Source organism: Lithobates pipiens, unplaced genomic scaffold, assembly GCF_037356315.1.
Source record: "Lithobates pipiens isolate NorthernLeopardFrog02 unplaced genomic scaffold, aLitPip1_a1.2 Scaffold_3, whole genome shotgun sequence".
Classification (NCBI taxonomy): domain Eukaryota; kingdom Metazoa; phylum Chordata; class Amphibia; order Anura; family Ranidae; genus Lithobates; species Lithobates pipiens.
In genome coordinates, this window is record NW_027507790.1 from 3,781,585 (window position 1) to 3,794,819 (window position 13,235).

The 13,235-nt window shown below is 39.7% G+C and overlaps 1 protein-coding gene across 2 annotated transcripts in view; it reads left to right on the top strand.

Annotated features, from left to right (window-relative positions):
• NDRG2 (NDRG family member 2) overlaps positions 1–13,235 on the top strand; it is an 85,532-nt gene that overhangs the window by 59,788 nt on the left and 12,509 nt on the right. For both annotated transcript variants that reach the window (XM_077461164.1, XM_077461165.1), the window contains exons 9-15: positions 1,026–1,082; positions 1,167–1,270; positions 3,814–3,858; positions 3,940–3,991; positions 4,078–4,125; positions 7,081–7,116; positions 11,282–11,333. In XM_077461164.1, coding sequence (XP_077317290.1) covers positions 1,026–1,082; positions 1,167–1,270; positions 3,814–3,858; positions 3,940–3,991; positions 4,078–4,125; positions 7,081–7,116; positions 11,282–11,333 — 394 coding nt within the window. The remainder of the gene's footprint in view (positions 1–1,025; positions 1,083–1,166; positions 1,271–3,813; positions 3,859–3,939; positions 3,992–4,077; positions 4,126–7,080; positions 7,117–11,281; positions 11,334–13,235) is intronic.

The window sequence follows — 13,235 nt, forward strand, 5'->3', positions numbered from 1 at the left end:
GTGGCCCAAACAAATTATTTCCATGCCAGAATGGTCTCGCCACTGAGGCTGCTGTAATATAGGGTAGTAGTAGTATTAGCTACATACATTAAGTGGCGCTTGTAGCTGCTGTAATATACTGTAGTAGTATTAGCTACATAAAGTGGCGCTTGTAGCTGCTGTAATATACTGTAGTAGTATTAGCTACATAAAGTGGCGCTTGTAGCTGCTGTAATATACTGTAGTAGTATTAGCTACATAAAGTGGCGCTTGTAGCTGCTGTAATATACTGTAGTAGTATTAGCTACATACAGTAAGTGGCGCTGTGTTCTGGTAGTAGTACAAGCAATGTCCCTTCTGCTGCCGGGTATAAAGATAAAGAAAGCCTTGTATTTTTATCAGTGGGGTGAATATTAACATTTTTAACCCCTTGGTGATTGAGGCTAAAACAAATATTAATGCCTGAAATATATATATATATATATATATATATATATATATATATATATATATATATATATATATATGTATATGTGTGTATGTATGTATACACACTAAAATGGAAAAAACTGTGCTAAACCCAAAGAAATATCAGAAAAAAATCAGAAAAAAAGCAGCACACACTCAAACAAAGTATAATATATATAAGCATATATATAAGTAATAAGCACTGACACCAAAGAAGGGCAGATGGAAGATTGTTATTTGCTGGGGAAGGGGTGGTATATTAGGAGGTGCTGCCATTCAACCAATAAGATTTTGATTACTTTTTTTATTTTTGTTTTAAATGTACAGTCTTCTGGTAGGGTGATGATCAGGGCTGAGATTTTTCTATGCTGATTTATAATTGGGTAGTTCTGTTTCAAATGAAATAGAGTTTGACCCTTTTTTATAAACCAGCCCCTACATAGTTGTCATCTATTTTTTTTTTTCTTTCGTTATTTCCCTCTCCTGCTAACTAATAAACCTAGACTGTCTGTTTAATTTGAAGAATTTCTGTTTTTCAATGTGTTTCTGACCATATGGTGTGTCTTTGCCTACTCCAGCTTACAGGCCTGACATCTTCCATCCCGGAAATGATTCTATCTCATCTCTTCAGTACAGTAAGTAGAAGCATACTCCTAATATCGGATTGCCAGTTACACATCTGGGTAGTAGATTAACTCTGCCATGTTATGTTTGTGCAGGAAGAGCTTTCGGGCAACACAGACATTGTGCGTCAGTACAAAAGCGCCATCTTAAACTCCCCTATCGCCAGCAACAACCAGCTGTACTGGAACAGTTACAATAGGTAAGAACATGCAAATAGATTATTGGCTTTGACATCTTCTAGTCTAAGCAGGAATACTTGCAGATAGTTGGAAATACTTTGGCTCATATCAACAGATTTTTATTAATAGTTGTGTATCAAAATCAAATATTCTGTTTAGGTTATTCTGTTATTTTTTCATAATGCTTTAAGAGTTTGGTGCTCAAACAAGAAAGCAGAATCGACGCTATGGCATTTTTATGGCATATCTTTTCGTACATTAATTCTTTGATGGGAACTGTTTAATTAACTTTTTGAGCTCCATAGCTAAAGTGTGTGTGTGTGTGTCCAATAAATGCGATTTTAAAAGTCCTGCTTGCTACATTTTTGGTGCATGTTTAAATGGCTCACTGATCAGGTCTGAAGAGATGCATTTTTTTTCTTCCACTTTTTTCTCCTTCTTTTTGAACTGAACAACTGAATAAAATCTGATCAGTGTGTAAGCAGCCTTAAGATGACCAAATACTAGCAAACCTTCACTGTTAGAAATTTGAGAAGACTGTCTTGATCTGCTTTTTTTGATGTGCACCTGTATGTGTAACTTCTTAGCAAACCCTCTGTTGGTCATTGTGGTTGCCCCTCTTATTAAACCAGTTAGGTGGGTGGGGTTGCGCTCACGTTTTTACAGCAAAAGTCAAGATTTGTATAGACAGTCAGCTGCTTGTCTTCTCAAAACTATGTGATGATTTTAACGTTGTCCTGTTATGGAAAGTAACCTAGGTTTGCTTTGCTCAAATTTGAAATGGGCTAGTTAGGACAGGCTTGACTGTCTTAATTTATGTAAATATGGCATTTATTAACCCATTAAGTCAAAACTATGGATTTGTGTGTGTGTGTGTGTGTGTGTGTGTGTGTGTGTGTGTGTGTGTGTATATATATATATATATAATATATGTGTGTGTGTGTGTGTGTGTATGTATATGTATATGTATATATATATATATATATATATATGCACATACATATATGTATATATTATAAAATATGTATGTATATGTGTGTGTGTATATATATATATATATATATATATATATATATATATATATATATATATATATATATATATATATATATATTATACAGTATTTATCGGGGTATAACACGCACCGGCGTATAACACGCACCCCAAGTTTAGGAGGGCATTTTAAGGAAAAAAGTTTTAGGAGGGAAGTTTAAGGGGAAAAAAACTTACATTTAAATGCCCGTCAATGCAGCCTTATCAGTGTGCATCTGCAGCCTTGTCCATAATTGCAGAATGATCAGTGTCATTTGCAGCTTGCCCACCGCTGTTTGCAGCCTTGCAGAGTGTCATTTGCAGCTTGCCAGTGTCATTTCCAGCTCACCCAGCGCCATTTGCAGCCTTGCCCATGTTTAAATATCCCGCCGCCGAGACAGACCGAGCGCGCGCCGCCGAAAAAGACCGAGCGGCGCCAAAAAAAACAGAGCCGTCTGCTCGGCTCTGCTCATAGTCCCGCCTCCCTGCTGTTTCTGGAGCGAACGCTGCCGAAAAAGACAGTGCCGATTCTACTGTGTATTCGGCTTGGCTCGGCTCGCAGTCCCACCCTTTCAACCTCTCTCTGTCTATTTCTCAAAGACAACCTCTGGATATGATGCTGAGCACGTGCACTCAACTTCTTTGGTCGACCATGGAGAGGCCTGTTCTGAGTGGAACATGTCCTGTTAAACTGCTGTATGGTCTTGGCCACCGTGCTGCAGCTCGGTTTCAGGGTCTTGGCAATCTTCTTATAGCCTAGACCATCTTTATGTAGAGCAATAATTCTTTTTTTCAGATCCTCAAGAGTTCTATGCCACGAGGTGCCATGTTGAACTTCCAGTGACCAGTATGAGAGAGTGAGAGCGATAACAAATTTAACACACCTGCTAACACACTATGTGATGCATAGTAATCCATTATGCTTTACCTTTGCAGGGAATCAAAGAGGAAGTAAACCCATTAGGGTTTACTTCCTCTTTAAAGAACACTACGGTCTATTTTGTTTTAAGTTTATGTAACAAGTAGATGGTTGTAACCCTACCTAAAAAGGTTTACAACCACTATGATTTCACATCTCCCAAGACAGGAGATTAAACAAAATAGTTTTTTTTTTTTTTTTTCAGGGGGTTTGTACATTGAGGAAAAGGGAGTCCTAGTGTCAGTTTTTTATTGCCGTGTGCCCTCTGGGTGGGTCTCCTCAATTCTTGTTTGTTCACTACTAGTACAGGAAGTGAAGTTATACCGTGTTTCAACAGGGACACATATAGCAGTAAAAATCTGATAGACACTCTAATGCCAATACCCATTCTATCAACAACTATGTTTTGGCTGGAATTAAAAGTATACTTAATGAACACTGAACATTTTGCGAGAAATAATGAAAACTAAAAAAAGTACATGTTTACAAGTTCATTTTTAGTGTTGAAATTCACTTATGGAGCCTAGATTTTGCAGAAAAAAGGACCAGTTATGTTTGGCTGTCTTTTCTGTTCATATTGTTTCTAACATCTATGCCATTTCTTTTTTCCAGTCGCCGGGATTTGAACTTGGAACGTGGTGGAGACGTCACCCTAAAGTAAGTGTCTGTGTTATGCCATGCTACTTGTAGAAATCCTCCTGGGTATACCTTTCTAACATGCTTGATACTTAATTGCAGATGTCCTGTGATGCTAGTAGTTGGTGATCAGGCTCCTCATGAGGATGCAGTGGTAAGTCTGAATGGATCTATCTTGAGAATGAGAATTGCTTTATTATGATTTTGTTATAAACTGAACTTCTTCTGTGTGCCTTGTAGGTTGAGTGCAACTCAAAACTGGATCCAACACAGACTTCATTCTTGAAGGTAAGTGGACTGGAAGAGGTTCTAATGCAGGCACATAAAAGGTAACCAACTGCCTTTTTCTACTTTTAAGTAGAAAGTAGATTTTGGTACAAAAAAAAACATTTGCAGTGACTGTTACCCAAATAAAGGGGTCATTTGCAGGCACATAATGTCAAATTATTGTGACAGTGAATAATTCTCTTTTTTTTTTTTTTTTTTTTTTTTATGGTGACCCTTTTCAACCTCCATAGATGACATTACAAACTGTACCATCCACCCTCCATGTCATTGTAACACCCAGCATTTTAAGACTGTAGGGAGTACACTGGATTATATGATTTCCCTTGGTCTCTCCAACAGAAACAGACAAGCAAAAAATGCATTTTTTTTTGTGACTTGAGGAAGGGTCGCATTGTATTTGTTGCTATCCATGCTTTCCTGTCCGGTGACAACCTGCAATGTTTTTGTTGCTGTCCATGGCTTCCTGTACCATGTGACAACTACTCCCCCATTTCTTAGATAGGTATCACAGGGATGGGAAAGTGAGCAAAAGTTTCCCCATTGGGGGTCACCAACAAAAATTAAGACCTGAGCAAAAACAGCACTGTATAAATGATTAGTCTACTGCAGGGCTCAAAATTTTAAGTCCTGAGCTACTAGCCAGGCTTTAAGTGTTATTCCCCACTAGTTACCCCGCCCCCAATTCCATCCCTAATTGCACTCGGGAAGGACAAGAGGGGAGGAGGGGCCTGCAGGGAACAGCGCACTCCAGCTAATAGGATGCCAGTCGCTTCCCTCCCTATCTGTGCCTGTGTCCTCCTGTCAGCTGTCTGACTGACAGTCAGATCGCTGCAGAACCCCTGGGGACCTCTCGCGGAACCCCGGTTGAGAACCACTGATCTAGATAAAGGAAGACCTGTGGACGTGGTGTATCTTGATTTTGCAAAGGCATTTGATACAGTTCCCCACAAACGTTTTACTGTACTGTACAAGCATAGGGTGAGTACCTGGATTTAAAACTGGCTACAGGGGCGAGTCCAAACTGTGGTGATAAATAGGGAGTACTCGGAAATGGTCTTGTGTGGAAAGTGGGGGTCCCTCAATGATCTGTCCTGGGACCAATCCTGTTTTATTTAGTCATAAACGACCTGGAGGATGGGATCAACAGCTCAGTTTCAGTATTTGCAAACAATACAAAGTTAAGCAGGGCAATAGTTTCTACGCAGGGTGTTGAAACCTTGCAAGAAGACCTAAACAAATTAAAGGGATAGGCAAATACATGGCAAATGAGGTTTAATGTTGAAAAATGTAAAGTAATGCATTTGGGTGCCAAAAATATGAATGCAATTTACTCGCTAGGGCAAGAACCTCTGGGGGAATCTAGGATGGAAAAAGACCTGAGGGTCCTAGTAGATGACCGGGTCAGCAATGGCGTGCAATGCCAGGCCACTGCAAGCAAAGGCAACAGAATATTGTCATGCATTAAAAAGCGGATTCACTCCAGAGAAAAAAATGATAATTCTCCCACTATAGAAGACTCTGGTCTGGCCACACTTTGAGTATACCATCCAGTTCTGGGCACCAGTCCTCAGAAGGGATGTGCTGGAGAGAGTCCAGAGAAGAGCAGCAAAGCTAATAAAGGGACTGTAGGACCCCCGCTATGCGGAAAGGCTACAAGCATTGAACTTATTCTCTCTGGAGAGGAGACGCATAAGAGGGGATATATCTATGTACAAATACTCTACTGGTGATCCCTAGCAGTGAAAGGGAATTTAATAAGACACGCAGCCATTCACTAACATTAGAAGAGAAGCAGTTTAACCTTAAACTGCATAGAGGGTTCTTTACCATCAGAGCGGTAAGGATGTGGCATTCCCTTCCACAAGCAGTGGTATTAGCAGGGGGCATCGAATAATTCCAAAAAAAATTAGATGGGCACCTTAATGACCATAACACACAGGGGTATACAATGTACTATTAACATAAACGCGCACACACACAGGTTCAACTGAATGGACTTGTGTCTTTTTACAACCTCACCAACTATGTTAATATATAACTGTGTTTTAATGAAGTCCCTATTTATATTCTGTAATCAGTTATGTACATAAGGTAGCCATATTTGCTCACTACATGTGCAGGCTATGCTTCCTGCTTAGTACTGACACTTTTTACTTATTTCAGTGAGCACAGGAACAGTAAATTACAATCAGTAGGTAGTTTACCTTGTAGCTTGCTTCTTCCCTTTTTTTTTTTTTCTTTTTATGTAACTGTTGATGTAGACCACCAAGAAAAACATATTTTTTTCTTTGCTTCCCACACAGGAACTAATGAGATAATATTTGACATCAGAAATATTTTATTCTTTCTAAGTTTTGAATAGCATTAATAAAAAAAGATTGGATTTCCACTTTAGGTCTATATACTGATGTGTTGTGTCAACATGCCATAAAAAATGCAAAATTTAGGATGCAGTGTATGTTGCAGTGCAATTTATTTAGAATGACACCCCAATGCACCCACAGTACAGCACACTACAACCCATTGCATTATGTTGTGCTGCTTGCTGAAAATGCTGCAGCGCACCTTTACGTAGAGATAGCGTTTCAATAACACAATACATAGTGTGAATGGGCCTTGAAAGAAAATTGCCTACTGCAGTTGTCAGCCATGCAGAGAGTTACTCGAGGGAGTATCTAACAAAAAAAATAAAAAAATAATATACCATCATAATAATGTGAAATACCAAGCAAATACAAATGTTGACGTTGAACCAAAAATGACATTTATTTTAAAACACTCAATGTCTACTTACTGAAAACTTTAGAAGCATTGCGAGCAAATTTTAAAAAAAAACATACACGCACTGCAGGACAAACATATAATCTAAGATTGTATCTCAAAAAGTGTGAAAGGTGCAAAATGGACAGGCTGGTGGTATGAGGTTTGTACTTATAATAATATTTTGTATTATAGATGGCGGATTCTGGTGGACAGCCACAGATTACACAGGTAATAAACTCATTATTCTGTTATAAAACATTATCTAAGAAAAGCATCAACAAAACACATTACGGTTGATTTACTAAAACTGGAGAGTGCAAAATCTGGTGCAGCTGTGCATGGTAGCCAATCAGCTTCTAACTTCAGTTTGTTCAATTAAGCTTTGACAAAAAAAAAAAAAAAACTGCAAGCTGATTGGTCTCTATGCAGAGCTGCACCAGATTTTACACTCTCCAGTTTTACTAAAACAACCCTCATTGCCTTCATAGAACACATTCTGCTGCCCTTTCTGTAGAATCACAGTAGAATAACCACACAATAATAAATTGATTTAAATCCAGAGGATGTTGGAAATGTCGTCATTTATAATTCAAACCAGGAACGGAGGTTTACAAAACAGACTGGAAGGAAAGAGGGCCCCATGCCAAAAAGTGTTTGAAGAAAGGCCAATTGTTATCTACAACAACCAATCAGATTCTCCATTTCATTTTGGCACATGTCCCTAAAAACTTACTGGAGCTTATGCGTGTGTGAATGTGCTATAGAATGAAATTTGCAACCAATCGGCTGTCTGCAGTCCCGGTTTGAAAATGAAATAATGATTTGCTATAGGTGAGAAGAAATGTTCTGTAGCACACCTTTTATCATCAGTCCTTTTTCTTTAGGCGTTCAGTGTATGGTCCAGTGCTTGGTTTGACTATAGAAATCTGTAATGTCTTTCATATCCTAAAGTAAACATTCACTACTAGAATTTGTGAAAGGTTACATATGATGGGTCTATGCATTTTTATTTTTTTGCATTCTTTTATTTAAGAGATTTAAAGTATTACAAAGAAACAAAAACACATGAAAAGCACTCGCTACAAACACCAGTAAAATCTAAATGAATACTGAAATAAGCATAGGGAAAAAAACTTGGTTAAAGTAAATTAATAATAGAAAACTTATAAATATATATATATATATATATATATACACACACACAGTGCCTTGCGAAAGTATTCGGCCCCCTTGAACTTTTCAACCTTTTGCCACATTTCAGGCTTCAAACATAAAGATATAAAAATTTTATTTTTTGTGAAGAATCACCAACAAGTGGGACACAATTGTGAAGTGGAACGAAATCTATTGGATTTTTGAAACTTTTTTAATTAATAAAAAAAATGAAAAGTGGGGCGTGCAAAATTATATATACACACTAAAATAGAAAAAACTGCGCTAAACCCAAAGAAATATCAGAAAAAAATCAGAAAAAAGCAGCACACACTCAAACAAAGTTCAAAAATTCAAGAGCAAAAAAAAAGCGTTGCGCTAATTACTGCAAACAATATATCACTTTTTGGGGACCAGTGACACCAATACACAGTGATCAGCGCGAGAACAATGCACTGTCACAGTATAAATGACACTGGCAGGGAAGGGGTTAACACCAGGGGCGATCAAGGGGTTAAATGTGTCCCTGGGAAGTGCTTACTAACTGTGTGGGGGACAGATACACTGGAGGAAAATGGAGATCCGTGTTTCAGCTTAGCTGAAACACAAGATCTCTCTTTTGCTCCCTGACAGATCAGCGGTCTGCCTTGTTTACAAGGCAAATGTGAATATAGAGGTTACTGTGCTAACTATAGGTAAAAGGGGAAAAAAATCTGCTACATGAACAATGTGACAAACATATAAAACCTGGATGGTGGATAATGTAATGCTAACAAGTAAACACATATATCGATATATAAGTGAAATAGTGCTAAAATCAAATATACAAAAATAACACAAATGGAATTGTGAAAAAGTCCAATGGATGTGAAAGTCTTAAGAAGGGCCATATGCGTCAACCACCAAATTATGATCAATCAAAGATGGAATAAGCTGGCACTGTCCGGAATGGGAAGCATCAGGGGTGGTACATACTCAACCAAAAATGGAAGTATATCTACTCTTACCAGAACAGATGGACTCGAGTGTCAACGACGAGTCTTAAAGGCAAGGGTGCCAAAATCGGTGGATCAATGGGATTCCAAGGGACCCAGGGCCTCCAAACACAACTCCAGGGGTGTTGTGGGTAACCACCCAACCGAACCTCAGATGGAAGGAACACCGGGGCTGGACCTTAGGTGTGGAAAGACAAGGGAATTCTCATCCAGATGGTTATGTAAATAAAAAAATGCTTCCATATGGGGTCAAAAGATTGGGTTTTTTATTTCTAAAAAAAACCGGCATACAACAATAGGAATAAAAACTGATCACAGAATAAAATTCGGGGTAATGTGGGGAGCAAAAAGCCAAGCCTGACATGTTTCGTCCAAAAGGACTTCAACCGGGGCAGGGCTTTACATAGGCAGACCGCTGGTCTGTCACTCCACTGAACGTTTGGCGGGTCGCGGCGGACCTGCTAATAGGCTTCTGCTGTGTCCAATCACAGTGGGAGCAGCGCTCTGGCACCACAAGTGTGCCCCCTATACCACGTGCACAAAATCACATACAGATACGTGATTTTGCACAGCTGGGCCGCCCTGCTATATAGTATATATGCGGTGGGTGGTCTGGAAGCGGTTAACTGCCAACGTTGAACCTTGACATGGTGTTGCCCTGTCACAAAAAAAAATAACTACTATTGATTGTTTCTCTCTGATTTCCTTTTCTTACTTTTCTTACATATACATATGTCAACATTAAATTTCATATTGGTAACAAAAGAAATGCTCAATAAATGGTAACTGCACTTCTAGCACATAAAGCCATGGGCTCTGCTGTAACCTAGTAAATTAAACGATTTGTGATACACTGGAAGCTTTGTTCCCACTGCCCAGTTTGAAAGGACAAGCATGGTACAGGCTTACTATGTTGCTTAAATATGGTTACAAGGGGCAAGTGTCGGGGCTGAGAAGAAGTAGGTTATGCGTAGCTTGGTCAATGTTCTCTTTAAGCCAGTCTGCTATATACCCTGTCTGTCCTATCTTTAGCTTTACTGCAACTCTCACCACTTGTAACCACATATGAGTGCCATAGCACATAAACTATCTGCTGGCCTTCTCTATCTGGGCATGGGGAGAAGTATTCTAAGCAGTAAAGGTAATACATTCTGCTGTAGACTAAATAGTGCTGTATACCCTAACAAATGCTATTCTTTATTGTTTTATTTTGGTCATTGTATTAACTGCTTCCCGACCGCCTCACCGGACATACTGCGGCAGAAGGGCATGTGCAGGCAGATTAACGTACTTGTACGTTGCCCTTTAAGAGGCGGCTTGCGGGTGCCCGCCGGGAGCTCTGTGATCGCGGGTCCCGCAGACCTGATGTCCGCAGGTGAGAAAGAACGGGGAGATGCTAATTTAAACAGGCATCTCCCCGTTCTGCCTAGTGACGCTGTCACTGATCAGCACTCTCTGAAATCGGGGACCATGATCAGTGACGTGTCACACACAGCCCCCCCCCACAGTTAGAATCACTCCCTAGGACACACTTAACCCCTACAGTGCCACCTAGTGGTTAACCCCTTCACTCCCCGTGACATTTTTTACAGTAATCAATGCAACATTTTCGCATTGATTGCTGTATTAATGCCAATGGTCTCAAAAATGTGTCAAAATTGTCCGATGTGTCCCCCATAATGTCAGTCACAAAAAAAATCGCTGATCGCTGCCATTACTAGTAAAAAAAAAAAATATCAATAAGAATGCCATATAACTTTCCCCTATTTTGTAGACGCTATAACTTTTGCACAAACCAATCAATAACAAAAATATGTAGAAGAATACTTATCGGACTGAGAAAAAAAAAATTTTTTTAAATATTTTTGGGGGATATTTATTTTAGCAAAAATTAAAAAATATTGCATTTTTTTTTTTTTCAAAATTTTTTTGTTTTATAGTGCAAAAAAAAAAAAAAAAACGCCAAGGTGATCAAATAGCAACTAAAACTCTATTTGTGGGTGAAAAAAGACGTCAATTTTGTTTGGGAGCCATGTCGCACAACCACGCAATTGTCAGTTAAAGCGGCACAATGCCGAATCGCAAAAAGTGCTCTGGTCAGGAAGGGGGTAAATTCTTCTGGGGCTGAAGTGGTTAAAGAGTGATTCGCTGTCTGATGTTATACATGTTAAATGAACCAGGTCTTCTGTCATGTTTGGGTACACACTTAAAAATGTATTTTTCATTACTTTTCCATTCAATTTCAGCCTGGGAAACTCGCTGAAGCATTCAAATACTTTGTACAGGGAATGGGATACAGTGAGTATTGTTACAGCTTTTATTCACTTTTACAATTACATAGAGCAAAACTGTTCAAGGAGCAACGTTCATTATCCATAGTAACCAGTAAGAACCCATCTTCCATTGGTGTGGCTTTAGTAAGGTGAATCCTAATAAGCCTCTGCACTGTGCATTTTACCCTTCATTTAAATTCATCTGTTTATTTGTATGGTCTTTATTTCTGTAGTGTGGTATCATATGGGCGATACTATTCATTCACTTTTCTGCATGTTCATTTTGAACAGAGTTTGTCAAAGTATTATATCATATATACTGGTAATCGTCATAAAGTCCTTTTTTCACCCTGATGTGTAAGTGTATGGTGTATGTCTAAGTGGAACTCTGGTGTATGGTGGCTTAATCTTTTGGATTTCAGGTCCAATTTGTTTTTATTAGTAACTGAATCCTGTTAATTTTTTTAAATTATTTATAATGCCATAAGACATTCAAGAGTTATATATACTCATAACAATTTTAAATTAGTGGTCATATGGAAGTGTAGTGGGGGAGTAAAGGGGAGTCAAGGTAGTATGAAAAAGGCCCACTTCACATTTCTAATCAGCCAACTCATTTGAAAGGGTATCAGTCCAAAATAATTTATGTGAGTTCACTGCAGGATTTTTTTTCTTCATGTAAGAGTTTAAAAATGTATTTCTTTATCGTAAATCACGGGATACAGAGCAGCCATAGTAATTACTATGTGGGTTATACGCCACCTATAGGTGAATGGACTGGACACTGGCTCATCCAAAGACAGGAAGTGCCCATCTATATAACCCCTCCCATACAGGAAGTACCTCCAGGTTTTTTTTGCCAGTGTCTCAAGGTGATGGTCACGGTGGATTGAAGTACTATAATATAGACATCCCTGTTTGGAGAAATCCTTGCCAGGATCAAGGGGAATGCAGTCGGATCCATTCAAAGTGGCAAAGAAAGGCCAAGATGGATGGTACCTGAGCCTCAGGAAGAAGCAAGGTTTTTGCCTGTAATGCTCCTCTTTAGAGGACTGGACCAGGCCCTTGGATATATGACTAAAACCAAAGGATGTCCTTGGGGGACTCTGTCCTTAAAGGTCCGTTCGAGACCTGGCTTATCGTGATGGGTGAAGTTTAAGTCTGTCTGTGTATTCCAGCAGTATCCTGTGGCGGGAATGGTACGTTTAAAAAACAAAACAAAAAAACGAAGAACCTGGGAAAGGAACACATATGGTTCACTTCAGGGGATTCTTCTGAGTAGCAAATGCCTTGCCTGTGTTTCGCCACTAGAGGGTGTATTGTAACATACCTGGTGTTTGCTTGTCATGCTTCATTTTTTTCTGTTTTTGCAGCGCTGATTTTGGGGACAGCATTGCCCCTCATCCTGGTCTGACAGTTGCTCAAAGCCCTGGGGCCACCCACCTCCTTGCTTACAGCATGCAGCCCTCCCCCCAGAGGCTGGTTCAGAGGATGGGAGCAGGGCGGCGCCCCTCTCCGCCACGGCACACGGCCCTCCTAATATAGCCCCCCTCTCCCCTAAACGATCCCGATAGCGGGACCGCCTCGTCTGCGTGGGGATCAGTTCTGGTAAAGGCCACTGTAGGATGCAGGGGGCGTGGCTTAGACATGGCCAGCGTGCACATGGGGGGGGCATGCGTGCATATGGCGCAGGCTCAATGGCCATAAAGTTTATGACTTTGTAAAGAGTCTGGTGGCTGATGGAGGGACACAAAGTATACTGGGGCATGTAAGCACTGTATAGGTGTGGATAGAGGCATTTAAAAAGGCACATCTTCTGGACATTAGGCTGAGCAGTGATTAGTGGCATTTTTTTCCTTGACTACAGCTCAGCAGTGGATGCATATTTTGACTACCTCCTGCATTTTGTGCTTAGAACTATGCCTTC